Genomic DNA, 16,720 nt, shown 5'->3' on the forward strand with positions numbered 1-16,720 from the left:
TCAATGGTTTGAAGGATGGTGAGCACCGTATATGAATTTAATGCAGATTTTACCATGCACATTTGAATGGACTGGTGCTGTGCGATGTGTGATGGAAGCTAAGAGTTTTCTCATTTGCCCTGTTAAATTATACACAACAGCTTGAGGGGGAGGGGCTTTTTCACAGGGGAAAGGCATAATGACAAATATCTTTCAAAGAAATCTTATTTGAGAGGAATCCGTGGCTAAAATGGTTTCATTATTTGAACATTGGATTTATTTTTTTCAGAAAATGGATTTGGAGACGAGAGTTTTTGGGGGAGCAGAACCTGCCTCCTGATATAAACCTAAAAGAGGATTTGATTTTTTTTTTCAAAGTAATTCATATTATATACGCCAATTATTGCTTTATTTGTCAGCTAAGATTCTGCTTCCTTTTTAAAATTTGTTTTGACTCATGCTCCCCAGAACTTATATTTGCAGGTAGACCATATGGTTTAATGGAAATGTCAATTCAGAATAATCAGTTAATCAGAAATCCCTTATCATTCTATCTTTGAAATCAAGTAGTATCATGTAGGCTTCTTACATCGTACTAGTTCACTTCTTGATGTCAGGGTGTGGGAGAAGGAGTGGTAGATATTACAAAGGGCTGCAGAGGACCTATGCATGACAGCGTCAAGTGTATTTCATGTTCGAGGGAAATCAAATCTAGTTGCCTCAGCAACAGTGTGGTATACTGCATCTGCAGTATTTTGACTGTGAAGAGAAAACGTAGATTTTCAAATCAAGTCAAGCTGATATGCAGTTGAGTTAGTAAGAAGTATTTGAACAGTTATCCTCTCATTATGCTGGCTCTGTATTCAACAGCACATTAGGGGACATTACCAGGGACTGATGTTAAATTGCTGACTCAGCTTTAAGGACTCAGCTCCTTAAAAATCTAGCCCCGCAATTTCAGAACGATGCAGCAGGGCAGTGAGCCTTAATATAGTGCAGCCATGGCAACCAAGGAGTTTTTAAGGTCCAAACATTGAAATGGCCTTGACTGGCTAAGTCGGTCACAAGACCTCATTTCAACTGAGCATGGGTTAAAGAAATACTTCACCCACAAAATGACGATATGTACAGTATATCAATTATTCAACCACTGTTACCTCGAATTTTTGAAGAACATTTTTGTTGTGTTTAACAAATAGTAAGGTTTTTGTGAAGATGCGTGAGTTTTGGAAGTAGTGAGCATATGACTGGATAAATGAGATTTGGATTATACTGCACAAGTTGTGTGAGGGTTTACTAATGCATGTTTTCATATAGTTTTGCAGTTTTATTCAAGAATTCAAGGTAACGGGGTAAGTAATTGACATATAAATGGTCATTTTGTGGGTGAAGTATTCCTTTAAGAACCTTAAGTCTAGACACTGCAGAGCATCACTCGGGTCTGCTGATGATTTCGGTAGTCACTGACTGCAAAGGATTTGCAACTAAATATTGAATTCAATTATTTTATTTCAGTTTAAGTTAATTTGTCATCATTTTTGTTCCTTAAACTTTACAAGACAAACTAGAAAAGGCTGGAGTTTCTACACTGTTCTTCCTGATAAATCTAGGTAAACCCATTATAGTTATTCTAAGTATCATGTTCAAACTCCTTTCTTTAGGGTAGAATATGAAAGGGGGGCAAAACAAATGATGGGACAACATAGATATTAAGAGACAAAATGAACATTTATCCTCTTAAGTATCATCTAGATCAGGGCTCTCAAACTCATTTTCACTCCGGGCCACATCAGCATCATGGTCGCCACAAAGGGCCGGTTGTAAATGTAACTACTCGTAACATATTGTTAAATAACTCTCTGCATTCACAGTTTAACACAGTATTCACAGTCTTCAATGTACTCACAATACATTTCCATGTTAAATGTACAGTAACCAGTCAAAGAGCTGCTTCTAACTGTTAAAGTATCTCATAATTTTGACTTTCTATTTCATAATTTTGACTTTCAATCTCATAAATTTGACTTTCTATCTCAGAATTATGACTTTCTATTATAGTTATGACTTTCTATCTAATAACTTCGACTTTCTATCTCATAATTTCGACTATGGGGACATTTTTATTATTATTAACTTGTTAATTATTAATTATTAGTCTAACTTAAAAAAAAAAAAAAGATTTTCTTTTTTGCTGGCGGATTCGCGGGCCACATAAAATGACGTGGCGGGCCGAATTCGGACCGCGGGCCGGGAGTTTGAGACCCCTGATCTAGATAGATGATACAACCCCCCCATGAAATCTTGTGATAACATCACATTGTTGTTCATGTAAAGAAAAAGTAAACTATATACCTAACAAGCTCTGTGAAGAGTTTGGACTTCACAGATTTTTGAAGGCAGTTTTCTCTAATGTTAACACAGATGATGTGGAAGAAAGACATTGACGATCCACTGAATCCTGAAGCCTGGGCTGCTATGCAGAAGCTCTCCAGTTCAGTAAGTTGCCTCACACCCTTTACACAAATGAGCGAAGCCAGGAGCTTCATATTTAATTCATACCTCATCCATTCAAACTCAAGCCTCTGGTAGCGAGAGAGAAGCACATTCTTTACCTTCCTCACACCACAGGTGCCTAAAGGCACTTATGCCAATACATGTGTAAAAATGTAGCATTTTGCGCAGGTATGTGTTCAAACTATATGTTCAAATGTTTTGGTGGCGTCGTCTCCAGTGGAACTAAAAAGATATTTTAATTTTCACTGATGTTTTTTGTGATTTGAGGTTTGGAGAGAAGGAGGTTATAGTTGACTGACAGCCAGTTCTTTCTGACTGACAAAAGAGAGAGGAGAGAGATGGCTGTTACCAGGGCAGCTGTTGCCACGGTTACTACATTTTTCAGTAAAGAGCCCTTGCTGCCACCTGCTGTCTGTTAAGCTTCATTATAGCCAAGCGTCCAGGGCCTGTATTTATTCAATCGCTTAAAATGTCATGTTAGAGCTGAGAAAGTAAGAATGTATTATTGTTTATTTATTTCATCTCAAACATTGAAGATGAAAGATGCTCTTGGATATAAGAAGGCTACAGATGTTTCTTAAGGTTGTAAAGAGTTGAATACACCATGTTTTAGAATGACAGTGAACAATATAGCATTGGTCACAATGAACAATAAGTTAGCTGAATCAATATGCATTCCTCAGGAGTTCAAACAAGAATAAAGCTGTCATCGATTTTGTTTGCAATCACTTCTCATTCATCTTCGCTGTCTGCTTGTCAATGTGGTCTGTCTGTCTAATTTCCCATGGTCAGGATTACACTCCTGATCAGATTTGTTTTGTAAAGCATGTACAGCTGATACTATATCAGCTAATCAATTAGTCAACAGAAACATAAGCAGCAACTGTTTTGATAATTGCTCATCATTAATTAATCATGAATTCAGCCCAAAATGTGTTTTCTTATGTGAAAGTAAAGTGAATATGAAGTTTACTTCATATTCAGATTTTAGATGTTAGAAGTCTTTAGATTTTAGATGTTGGATGACATCATGCTCGACCCTTCAATATGTTCTGACATTTTATAGACTAAATGGTCAACCAAGAACTTAATCATATCAATTGAAGATGAATATACTTTGCAGTTAGATGAAGCCCTAAAATGCCACGTCAAATTTTCTTTTTTTAAAAATTCTAGTGGAGTGATTTTATCTGTCAAGATAATATATAGTAAATCGACTTGTACTTGTTAAGCACCTTTCTAGTCCTCCGACAACTCAAAGCGTGGTCATAGCCATTCAAGATTCAGAAACAACTACAGATGGGACACATCAATATCTTCACATGAACAATGGATCAAATGCAGATGTGTATAATGAAGTTATGAAAGGGGTCTCTTGCAATTACAAACTACAATATGAACAATCTGCAGTTCCCCTCAGCTCCATCTTACAGCTCTTTGTTTTGGGTTTACCATCTGCAAATGTTTTGGTTCACTCTCACCACTCCAAGCTTTGCTTCCTATTTTCATAGGAGTTGGTGAAGACCTAACCAGAGCTTAATGTGGAGGGATATTAGCTTATTCATCATTCATTCACGCTTTGTGTCTGCTGGCACAACATGCTAACATGTTCTCCCTGACTTTGTATGGTGATAAAGTTATGGAAACAGCTTTGCTCCGCTGCCATCTTCTGGTTAAATATTCAATGAATGCTGCTTTAAAGACAGATAAGTCTTGTTGAGTGAACATGAGACCAAATTACTAGTTGAAACTGTTTTTTGTAGTGTACAGAGGAATACTGCTAACTGACAAACCATGCCAGTGCAGTGGACAAGGAGTGACATCATCATAAGGCTCTCATCAGTGATGAGATTATGCTCTTTTGCCTTTTGCAGGCTGATGAGAAGGCTTTCGACTTCAAACCTGGCTTCATGGCCTCTTTTTTGGACTTCCTGAAGACAGGCAAAAAACAGTCAGGCCTTGAACTGGGACATGATGGAAGTGAGCAGGATTCCCTAAGCTCCTGTTCCTCTATGAAGGGAGGGATCAGGCCCTTATCCCCACCTCTTCCCCCCCTACCACCATCTCCTCCACCGCACCCTCCACGAACATTCAGCGAGGGAGGCCAGGGCGATGGGGCAGACCTGGCTCTCAGCAGCTGCCCGAGTCCCTGCAAACCACTGGACGAAGAGCTAAAAGGAAACCTGGAGACGCTGCCCTCCTTCTCTTCTGATGAGGAGGACTCTGTCAGTAAAAACCAGGACCTGCAGAAAAGCATCTCATCTGCCATCTCTGCCCTTTATGACACCCCACACTCGTTAGCTGCTGCAATGGCTTCTGCCATCGCCAAGACTCCACCCAACCTGTCCCCGCCTATCCCACAAGAGCCGTCGCTCAGCCCCCCGCTCCCTGCCATGCCTCCCCTCATCCCCAGTATGGAGGATAGAAAAGAGGAGGTGCTCACTTACACGCAGGATCACATACAGGACAAGGAAGAGCAAAAATTGTTCTCCCCACAGTCGAATGGAGAAAAAGTAGATGAGAAGGAGGCTAAGCAAGGAGGAGAAGAGGAGAAGGAGGGAGGTGGGGAGACTGCAGACAATGAAGCACAAATGAGAAATCCACAGAATCTGCAGCAGGGAACCCTGGAAGAGCAGGAGGAGGAGGAGGAAGAAGAAAGGATGTCTGAAATGCAGATTTTGGAGGTCCCTCAAGTTGAAGGTAATGTATGTGTTTGTTCTGTCTGCTTTTGAACCAAGCGGTGGTGGATGTGATATTATAAGCTTGTTACTGCCTCCCAGTGAGGCTCCTGGCTAACAGGCGAAAGGAAGCAGTTGGTGATTCCATGTCCCCCCCCCCTAAGATTTACAGTGCAGGGCTATTGAAACTTTTTTTCACCCCCACCCTGTTTTTTTTCAGATTCTCCATCAGGACCCATGCTTGCTCCTGCCCCTCCATCCCCATTACCGTCTATCACCCCCTCCACTCCACCCACATACTCTTCACCCTCGCCCCTGCCTCCTCTGAGTCTCTCCGTACCCTCCCAACTGCCGATCCAGCAGGAAGAGGAAGAGGTCATTCAAAGCTATCCTCCCTCTGAGCAGCAGCAGTCCTCCTACCAACCGCCTCCAACTGGTACCTCCCCTCCCCCATCGACCTCCCCTCCGGCTAACCCATCCTCACCCCTCTCCAACCTTCCCCTGGGCCAGTCCATTCCCCCTCCATCCACTACACCTCCCCCATCATCTTCTGATCAGGACCAGGAACCCGGAGCTGAGCAGCCTTCCCCCTCCTCACCCACCTCTTCCTCACCCTCTTCATCATCCTCTCCACCACCATCACCTCCAACCCCAGAAGAGGCCCCAACATCTCAGCGTCTTACCTCCCTCCACCTGGCAAAGAAGCAGGCTGACGCCGCCATAGCTGGGGAGAGTGAAGAGGAGGACAGTGAGAGTGGAGGTGAGGGAATCTTCCGTGAACGGGACGAGTTTGTGGTTCGAACTGAGGACATCGGGACGCTTAAGGTGAGTTCCCCCTACAGCTCCCAGGAAATATGTATGGTGAATAAATACCTTTACATTAATGGTATACACTGTGATTGTTGGTGTCACCAGATGGCCTTGCAGACAGGCCGGGAGCCCCCGCCCATCTGGAGGGTGCAGAAAGCCTTGCTCCAGAAATTCAGCCCAGAGATCAAAGATGGTCAAAGACAGTTCTGTGCAACCAGTAACGTGAGTTTTCCAGCAGACATACGTTTTACACAGATTCTATCAATAGTAAATTAAATTGGGCAGAGAACTGCTTTGTTCAGCTCTTTATGGGTTCAAAACAAGTCCGTGATGTCAGACTTGGCCCCGTTTCCCAAAAACATCTTCTTAAACTTTAGTTTCTCTCGAATGATTAAGTAGATTAGAGATGTCCGATGGCCCAATGGTTGAGGTGCATACACACCTTTGTCATTCCCTCTCTCTCCACATATGGCCTGTCTATACCTTCACTGTAAGCTGTCCAATAAAGGCACAACAGAGAAATGAGCGAGTGACCCCCACCTGCCTGCAGAAGGTTCAGAGTGAACCTGCACAAGAAATACCAAACTTCATGTTAACCTTTATTGCTTTGTTTAACTGATTTGGATCTTTATATATTTTTATCATGTCCACTGCTAGGTTGATGTTCGATGTAAATGATGATTTTTATATTCGAAAATAGGCCTAAACTAACAATAAAATAGTTATATATTGAACAATTATTCCAATCATTCCCAGACCTCTGAATTGATGCCTATCTATGCATATTTACAAGTAAATGATCTTTGACCACACTAATGATATTGTAGTATCGGTGTATGTAATATCTCTTCTGGCTGAAATGTAGCTTTTTCTGTTTTCAGTTTCCATATATTCTCTCTCTTTTGATTCAAGATAATGCTGGTAGCCGACTTCCAAATTTCCATTTGCTTATAGAGGTCTTATACAGAAATGATGACAGAACAACATTCACAATTGAGGACATACTTATTCAAGAAGCTTATAAAAACAGCGACTGTTTAATTTGTACTTAAGGGCATTATCTGTTTTGCAGGATAATTCATTTCTTAAACTCCCCCAGCACGATGTAGTTCATTGTGGTTTTGGCCACCATTCCTATCAGTGGGGCTTAGTGCAGGACAAAGAAATACTGCAACAGACATCTTAGTTTTTCCCTGCTCTGAATCTGAAACACTTGGGCATGAAATGAGAAAAACAATCAGAGCAGCAACAGTACAAAACAAGGGTGAACACTGTCTTTCTATAGAATGCTCTGAGTTAGGACAAGGACCAACTGATGACACATCACTTGGACTTGAAACACACTAATGGACGGTTTGTAACCAATTCATGTATTTAATAATTTAATAATTTCATTAATCACTAGGCTGATTGGTGTCTGTGCCCTCTGATCAGCTGTTTTAGTAGAGAGGAAATCCCTTCATGGGAAAATGGTTTAGCGCTTCTTCATAAGTGAGTGCTCTATCTACAGTAAGATGTACACACTAATGTTGGATTTGTCCCCCCCTATAGGCCATTTATAGCATCACATTTATAGTCCAACTCCCAGAATTCAGACAATTCACTTTCACTGCAATCTGGGTTGATTGATCCTTAATTAAATCCTCTGTAAGTAATTCAAATAGTTTCGTAGAGAGCAATACTGATTACTAAAATGTTATTCTTAATGTTTCTTCCCTCAGTATCTGGGTTACTTTGGTGATGCCAAAATGCGCTACCAGCGTTTGTATGTGAAGTTCTTGGAGAACGTCAACAAAAAAGATTATGTCAGAGTGTGTTCTCGGAAGCCGTGGCATAGAGCCGGTCTCACTCTGAGGTAAGAAGATGAATTTGATTTCTTGTCAAATGTTTCTGATTGTCACTCAGAGGTAGGGAAGAGGAACTTCTACCAACTGGAAAGTAATACAAGAATCAGAGCTAAAGCTACATCAAACCACAGATCTGAAGCGAGACGTTTGTCAAAAATGTATATGGCTGTCAACAACTGATTTTGGATTCATTTAAAATAATCTACCAGCTTCCTAGGTCTTAAGACATGGCAGCTTCATTCACTCTGTGTTTTTCTTTTTGCACTTACTAATTGACAGACGCCAGTCACTACCGCTGCAGCTGCCCTCTATTCACAATCAAACCCCACCTCGAGTGGAAAGAGACGACAAGGAGAGACAGAGAGAGAGGGAGATGAAGGAGCAGAGAGAAAGAGAAAAAGAACAAAGAGAGAGGGACCACAGGGAGAAAGTAGAAAAGGAACATAAGGAGAGAGAGAGGAGAGAGAAAGGGGAGAGAGAACAAAAAGAGAAGGAGAAACAGGAGAGGGAGCAGAAAGAGAGGGAAAGGAAAGAAAACGAGAATGTGGAGAGGGAAAGAGAGGACAGAGAGCAAACAAAGAGGGAACGTACAGAGGAGAGGGAAAGAAGGGAGAAGGAGCAGAAAGAAAAGGAGAAAAGAGAGAAAGCACAAAAAGACAGGGAGAGAAGAGAGTATGAGAAAGAGAGAGAGCTGAAAGAGAGGGATAGAAGAAATAGGGAGCAGAGAGAGAAAGAGAAACAGGATAGAGAGAGGGAGAGACAGGAGAGGGAGCAAAAAGAGATACAGGAGAGAGAGCAGAAAGAAAGGGTGAAGAGGGAGCAAAGGGAGAGGCAGGAGAGACAGCAAAAAGAAAGGGAGAAACAAGAGAAGGAGAGAACAGATAAAGAGAGAGAAAGGGAGTGTAGAGAAAAAGAGAAACAGGAGAGGGAGCGGAGAGAGGAGAAAGAGAGGGAGCAGAGAGAAAAGGAGAGAAGAGAGAGGGAAAAAGAGAAAGAGAGACAAAGGGGTCATGAAAAAGAGAAAAGGGTGACAGAGGAGCGAGAGAGGAGAGATGGCACAGTGGAGTTTGCAAGGTTGAAGGAGGAGAAGAGAGGAGGAGAAAAGAAGATGGATTGTCGGTCCAGAACCAAGACTTCAAAGGACAAGGCAGAGCCTCCTCCCAAGAAGAGGAAGAAGTGGCTGAAGGAGGTGCCATCCTCTTCCTCTGACTCCTCCCAACCCAGCGATGACGAAGGTCAGCTGTTCTGTGTGTGTGGGGTGTGCACGGTACACACATGTTGGTTAATCACATATTGATGAATGTCGTTAGGTCAATGTCTGCTGTGTTCAGGCACTCAGTGTGGCGTCTTGTGTTGTAGGACCGGTGCGGGGTGGAGTTAACAGCCGAGCCATGAGGGAGATCTTCAGGAGCTATGTGGAGATGCTGGTCAGTACAGCACTCGACCCTGACATGATCCAAGCACTGGAGGACACTGATGGTGAGCGCTCACATGGAGGAACACAGTGAAAGGCTTCAGTGACAGTGGGAATGAGTTGAGAAAAGAGCTGGCTTGTCCCTTTTCACTTTTGTCAGTGTAATATCAGATCACTTTAACAACCATACGAGTGTTCTTGCAAAGCTGACCATTTTCAGGCATGCTGTAGAGTTTTGAGTTGTTGAATGTATTTTTCAGTCACAATGAAGATAAAGTCTGGAAATTCATTTTTTGCATGTGCCGCGTTATTGTTGCATGGCAACAGAATTGTAAGTGCAGATTGATTTGAAAAGTGCAGATCATGTAATGCACAATGCCGAGTTGTCCATTATCAGAAATTGATGGATGACGTGGAGGCCTGAACCGTCTGATGCGCATATTATACTATTTGCTTCACAAATCAATAAGCAATAACAACATATGAAGTTGGGCTCTCTAAAGCGCGGTGCTAGTGCTGGTGCTGGTACTAAGACTGACTGCCATGGCCGCTGGGAGGCTCAACCTCAAGCTCCTCTTCTCTCCTGACAGAGATCCCTTCAACGCCTGTGATGGCATTTATTGACACCATGTGCAGAAGAGTCATAAAAGAACAACAGCAACCATACAACCAGCTCAATAACCCTTTTTAGGACCTCCCACTGACTAATGTCGTAGTCATACTGGATTCCACCGAGCGGAATTTACTCGAGTGGTGTGGCCAAGAACAGGAGGGCACAGTAAATAATGTGTGTGTGTGTGGGGGAGGGGGGGTGTAAACATAGCCTGCAGGAGCTAGCATGGCTGGCGGGCTAACAACGTTAGTGCACGTTGTAAGTTATACAGCCATTTTATCAAACATTTCACTGTCATTTACCAAAAGAAACCCTTCTACACTTTCAACGTCCTTTGCATGTCTCATATGGTAATAGGCAGTGACAGTAATCAATGTAAATGATTGTTCTACTACTTACTACTATCTCCTCAGATGAGTTGTACCTGCCACCCATGAGGAAAATTGATAGCTTGCTCGGTGAACAGAAGAAGAGGTTGCTGAGGAGAGTCAACATGAGTGTTCAGCACCAGGTACCCCTACACATCCATCTACTTTGTTTTATGTGCACTTCTCATGTCACAGTTTGTTAGAAGTCTGTTGAAGTTAATTTACAGTGTAGAGAGCTGTACTCATGCCTTTGACTGCGTTCTGCTTTCCTCTCTCCAGGAGGCTTTACATATATTCCCCAAAATGATGGCAGATCCCCTGGAATCTGGAGCTGTCAAAGTGCACCTGGGTGGGGAGGGGTACAACCGCAAAACCCTCAACCGGGTCAAGAGGAGTATTCCTAAGCAACAGGTCAGAAAGAACCCTTCACACAGAGTAATCCTTCCCACTAAGTAATCCGTCCCACAGAGTAGTGGTTCCCACTAGTAGTAGAGCAGCTCTCCAACAGTGAAGGAGTACAGAGGGCTGCCAAATCATCAGGACAGTTACTGCTCATTCACTCTTCAGAATAATCAATTTGTTGCAGAAAACACACACACCTGGCAACCCAACATTGACCTGTAGCACTGTGTGGAGTTAATATGGAAGCCCAGCAGGGACAATTCAGCTGTGCCTTGACATTGTAGAGCAGTAAAAATGTATCTCATCTAAGACACATTCTCTTATTGTTAACTGTAAAGAAACATCACAATGCTTTTTGTTATTGTTGGAATGCTGTTAAGTTTGCCAGAGATATCAGAGTCTCTCTCTCTCTCTCTCTCTCTCTCTCTCTCTCTCTCTCTCTCACTAATTCTTTCTTCTCTCTCTCTCTCTCTCTCTCTCTCTCTCTCTCTCTCTCTCTCTCTCTCTCTCTCTCTCTCACTAATTCGTTCTTCTCTCTCTCTCTCTCTCTCTCTCTCTCACTAATTCGTTCTTCTCTCTCTCTCTCTCTCTCTCTCTCTCTCTCGCTCTCTCTCTCTCTCTCACTAATTCTCTCCCCTCTCTCTCTCTCTCACTAATTCTTTCCCCTCTCTCTCTCTCTCTCACTAATTCTTTCCTCTCTCGCTCTCTCTCTCATACAGTCATTCAGGTCTTAGAGACTTTTAGAGGAACCCCCCCCCCCCCCACACACACACACCCCATTTCAAAATAAAAGCCCCAGAGAGTGAATTCTAATTGAAATGCTTGTGATGAAGCCAGGCATTTAATAACCTCTGTTTATGTGTGTCAGACATTATGATTATGTCTCCTCCCCCCCCCACCCAGCACCACCCTTTCAAAATAAAAGCCCCATGGATTAACTGTATTTAAACAAGCTCAAAATTAGGCTTTTTTGTTAAAAAAAATGAATGCTCTTACTAATACTGCGACAACTACTACTGCTGCTGCTAATATATTATTACTACTTCTACTATAACTTTTGCTGTTGCTACTATTACTGCTACTACTGCTACCATCAATATTTATTACTACCACTACTACTATTACTTATACGACAACTGCTACTACTACTACTGCTATTCATGCTACTAAAAGTAGTAATACTACTTCAGCAGTACGACTGCTACTAGTACTACTACTACTGCTACATATTCTACTGCCATTACTATTACTACTACTACTACTACTGTGATATTAAATACTACGACCAATACTACAGCTATTACTATGACTACTGATACTACGTCTTCTACTACTTCTTCTAATTACTAACACTTCTACTTCTAATAATACTTCAACTACAACTTCTACTACTACTACAAATATCACTACTACTAGTACTTATTCTAATGCTACTAATACTTCTACTAATAATACTTATACTACAACTTATACTACTACAAATATCACCACTGATGAATTTTTTTAAGCCACAGAAACTGTTCAAATATCAAAATGTTCAGCTCTTTCAGGAGAGGTGTGATATGACTTTTCATATTTGTAAACTTTTTGAATTATTAAGCTTTTTGCAATTTGTTTTTGAATTGGATATCTATTTTCAGCAATGTTTTTGCAATTAATTTCAGTTTTCAGCATTCCAACGCATTTTCAGCAGGAAATGCTTTTTCTAGTTCCACTATTTCTTCCGTCCCCCCCCCATTTTTCATTGCAACTCTTCTTCTTCATTTTTTAAGCTACAGAAACCATTCAACTATCAAAATGTTCAGCTCCTTCAGCTCATCTGCTATGACTTTTTCTATTTCTAACCTTTAAACTTTTTGAATTATTAAGCTTTTAGCAACTTTTTTTTTAATGGGTTTCTATGGAGAATATTTTCAAATCCTCTTAAACTTCTTCAACTTTCAAATCCTTCAACTTCCTCATACTTTCAGCTACAGACACCATTTCAACTTTCAAATGTTGAGAAAACCCTGAACTATTGCCAACATGATTCAGCTTTTTGATATCTTTTAAACTTTTTGAACGGCAGCAATTATACTTTTATGATTTTTCAGCCCTTTTCTGACTTTATAATGGGTGTGTATTGGGCAGCTTAGAGTGCGTGATGTCACCGCAAGAGTGAAGAGCAGCTTGAGATTCTTGTGAAAAAAACATTTGTATTTTGCCACTGTGTCCACAATTCTGTTCATGCATAATTTCTGGATGTAGAAGTAGCTAATCTTGTCCTTTCGTAGAAAAATTACTGTGGAATGCCACAGATTTCCACATTTGACACGGAAGCTGTTAATTGAGAGGAAAACCAACTTTCTGCTCCATAGAGACCAATGTTAAATTTTACTTCAAAAACATCTTCCACAGAACACGGTACCCCATTTCTAGATCGCCAATTCAGCCACATTTTTTACACTACAGACACAATTTTTACAGGATCTGTTCTTCAACTCATCCTTCCTCTCAATTACTAATATCGGAGCAATAGGAGCTACGGTTATGGGAGTTTTGAGGATTTGTTTGAGAGGTGTTTCCCTGTTTTATCTCCATGAAATGGCTTCAGGCACACAGGTGTTTGCGATTGAGCCAATTAGTGATGTTGATAAACTCACAGACACATGCGCACATACACTCCTCTCCCTCTATCTCTCTGTGTGTCTCTCTCTCATACAGTCATTCAGGTCTTAGGGATCTTTAGAGGTCTTTCCCTCCTCCTCCACCCCCCCCCCCCACACACACACACGCCATTTTAAAATAAAAGCCCCACAGAATGAATCCTAACTGAAATGCTTGTGATGAGCCTGTCATTTAATAACCGGTTTGTGTTTGTCTAACATTATGATTATGTCTCCTCTCCCCTCCCTCCCCCACCCAGTCCCACCCTTTCAAAATAAAAGCCTCATGGATGAACTGTATTTAAACATTAAACTCAAAATTAGGCTTTTTTGTTGAAAAAATGAATGCTCTTACTAATACTGCGACAACTACTACTACTGCTAATATTTCTAGTATTACTACTACTACTACTTCAACTTTTGCTGTTGCTACTATTACCACTACTGCTACTGCTATTACTGCTACCATAAATATTATTACTACCACTACTGCTATTACTACCACGACCACTACTATTATTACTTATACCACAACTGCTAATACTGCTATTCCTGCTACTACCAGTACTAATACTACTACAGCTATTAGTACGACTGCTACTGCTACTTCAAAAACTGACTTTACGATTACTACTACTACTTATTAAACTACTACTACTGTTATATAAAATACTACGACCACTACTACAGCTATTACTACGACTACTGATACTAATACTTCTACTACTTCTTGTAATTACTAATACTTCGACTAGAACTTCTACTACAACTGCTACTACAAATATCACCACTGCTACAGCTGGTACTTATTCAAATGCTACTAATACTTATACTGCTAATAATACTTCTACTACAACTTCTACTACTATTACAAAAAATATCACTCCCGCTGGAATTCTTTTAAGCTACAGAAACCGTTCGAATATCAAAATGTTCAGCTCTTTCAGGAGAGGGGTGATATAACTTAATATTTGTAATCTTTCAACTTTTTGAATAATTCAGCTTTTTGCAATTTTTAAAAAATTGGATATCTATTTTCAGCAATGTTTTTGAGATTCATTTCAGCTTTCAGCATTCCAACGCATTTTCAGCAGGAAATGCATTTTCTAGTTTAATATTGTATCTTTCAGAGTACAAAGGAAAGGTGTTCGATGGTGTTGCTTTTATTATCAGTCGTGCTTTTTCAAATGGTGGGACAGTCTTTCAGGAGAAAACATTTCCTACAAGAAAATGCTGGAAAAAATCTTCAATCTTTTTTTTCTCAACCTTTTTTAGTATCTAAAGCTCTCAATTGAAACTTGCCGGATCTACAGTCTGTATCATTCCCTTCACCACTACAAGTACCACACCTTCCTGCACTGCAAGAAGGAGGTAAGGATGACTGCATCGATGCTAAATGTATTTAGGTAATAGTTTGGCTCCAATATCCCATCTGTGTCTTTGTGTATAAAACGCTTAAACTGGTAAGATATGTCTACACATATCTATGTGATTTGTTAAAATGCTGGCCTGTCCAACAAGGGTTAGTTAGAATAAACTATAGTGAGCTATTCCTGACTGTTTACCACAGGGACTACACAAACTGTGTTTGTTCTGCAGTTAATGTATGCATGTGTAACTGACTTGTTGCTTCCTGCCCAGACGGACAGCATTGAGCAGGCAGCGGAGGACCCCGGTCAGGAGGAGGTGGTGCAGCAGTGCATGGCTAACCAGGGCTGGCTGGAGAGCCTCTTTAGCTCCTTCATGGAACTGCTTAGCCTCAGTGCCAAGGCCTGAAGGAGGACCACAGCCCCAGCCACCAAACTCACACATCCACCTGCAGTATTAGGAGGATAGAGGCATCCAGAGCTTGTGAAACAAATGGATCACGCTACCGAAACTGTACGGATGCTTGTAGTGAGACAACAACTGTTTGTTTGTTTGTCGGAGATTTAACTTTTAAAGTTTTCTTATTAAGTCCGTTTAAAGTACCTCTTTATTTCAAGAAAAGTATTGAACGATGGAGGGAGTGAACTACGTGAATGTGATGGATTTCCACAAAAGTAAAAAAGGGATTAGCACAACAAAAGAGTTCTTTGTTAAGACCTACAGAATTTTGAACGACACACACTAGATGTCTATAAGTATGAGCTACTATGGTTTGTATAATTTATCCAAGGACATTTCCAAAAATGACCGTCCTAAGAAGTTTGCTGTTATTGTTTTTTGACAAATGTTTTAAAGGGATATACATAAAATGGCCCATCTGCAATTCTTTGCGTCTATCAGACAGACAGGTAAACTATAGTTGAGTGAGACAGAAGTGAGGTTCAAAGGGACTATATGACAGTCTCTCTTTGCTTCCTGTCTCAGTTAGAAACAGTTGATTGAGGGGAAATGTATTTACAATAGGGGTGTAACGGTACGCGTATTCGTATTGAACGGTTCGGTACGAGGCTCACGGTTCGGTACGCATGACGAACCGAATACGTTTGGAAATTTTTTTTAAATTAATTAATTAATTTATTTTTTAAACCTTTATTTAACCAGGTAGTCCCATTGAGATTAAAAATCTCTTTTGCAAGATGTAAGTAACAATACAAGATGTAAGCAAGATGTAAGTAACAATACTACATAACATTAAGCAGCAGTTTTTGTTTTTTATGCGGATGTGTTGCTAAGAAGACACCCCAGAAGATGAGTCACTCAGGTATAGTTCCATCATTGTTCAAAGTCAAAGAATAACTTTATGATGTTAGTTGTAATGAATAAATATATTTTAAAATCAAGTACATTTCTCTGCATTTATAGTTTTCTACTGTACCGAAACGTACCGAACCGTGGCTCCACTGTATCGTACCCAACCCAACCGTGAGTTGTGTGAACTGTTACACCCCTAATTTACAACTAAGCTGTGTTCTTCCTGTTTGCTCTTCAGAAGACAATAAGAGAGAAGATTTAATGCCTGTTAGACCATGATTGAAAAAATTAAGCACGACTTTCTTGAAGGAAGTGTGAGGTGAAATGATCCAAAATCATAAATGTCAGTGTTTAATGTCAGTCATTTTTATCTGTTTGTTGTTGATTGATATTTCCTATTCTTTGACCTCTCAGAGGATATACTTGTAGAGCAATTCTGTTGTTTTGATGTGTATATATTGTATAGCTACTTCATTCTCTAGTTTCCAGTTGCTCCTCTGTACATGAAAATCCTGTATTTGAAATAATGAAATAAAACTGTTCAAATGACAAAAGTGCTGATGTGCATAAGTCATTTCACTGAAGTTCGAGCAATGCACGAGAAGTGGATTTGAGCTGATTCAGAATCGCTGTACTAAAGATCCAGCAGGTTAATCCAGAATCTATAGTGCGGAAACCAGGAGGACAAACAATGAGCCGTTCATGGAGTTAACTACATAAATAACACGAAATTCAGCATGAAGTTTGATGACTTTTCCAGATCCGTTTGTA

The 16,720-nt window shown here is 40.7% G+C and overlaps 1 protein-coding gene across 1 annotated transcript in view; it reads left to right on the top strand.

Moving 5' to 3' along the window:
- The window catches only part of prr12b (proline rich 12b), a gene marked incomplete at its 5' end in the record, with an annotated part of 32,893 nt that extends 16,404 nt beyond the window's left edge, over positions 1 to 16,489 (top strand). The window contains 11 exons of the mRNA XM_079281340.1: positions 2,401 to 2,475; positions 4,371 to 5,193; positions 5,392 to 5,996; positions 6,087 to 6,203; positions 7,703 to 7,836; positions 8,108 to 9,063; positions 9,188 to 9,307; positions 10,269 to 10,366; positions 10,503 to 10,634; positions 14,546 to 14,641; positions 14,912 to 16,489. Coding sequence (XP_079137466.1) covers positions 2,401 to 2,475; positions 4,371 to 5,193; positions 5,392 to 5,996; positions 6,087 to 6,203; positions 7,703 to 7,836; positions 8,108 to 9,063; positions 9,188 to 9,307; positions 10,269 to 10,366; positions 10,503 to 10,634; positions 14,546 to 14,641; positions 14,912 to 15,046 — 3,291 coding nt within the window. The 3' untranslated portion in view covers positions 15,047 to 16,489. The remainder of the gene's footprint in view (positions 1 to 2,400; positions 2,476 to 4,370; positions 5,194 to 5,391; positions 5,997 to 6,086; positions 6,204 to 7,702; positions 7,837 to 8,107; positions 9,064 to 9,187; positions 9,308 to 10,268; positions 10,367 to 10,502; positions 10,635 to 14,545; positions 14,642 to 14,911) is intronic.
- Between the last annotated feature and the right edge of the window lie 231 nt (positions 16,490 to 16,720).

This window comes from Melanostigma gelatinosum (genome assembly GCF_949748355.1).
Source record: "Melanostigma gelatinosum genome assembly, chromosome: 13".
Classification (NCBI taxonomy): Eukaryota; Metazoa; Chordata; class Actinopteri; order Perciformes; family Zoarcidae; genus Melanostigma; species Melanostigma gelatinosum.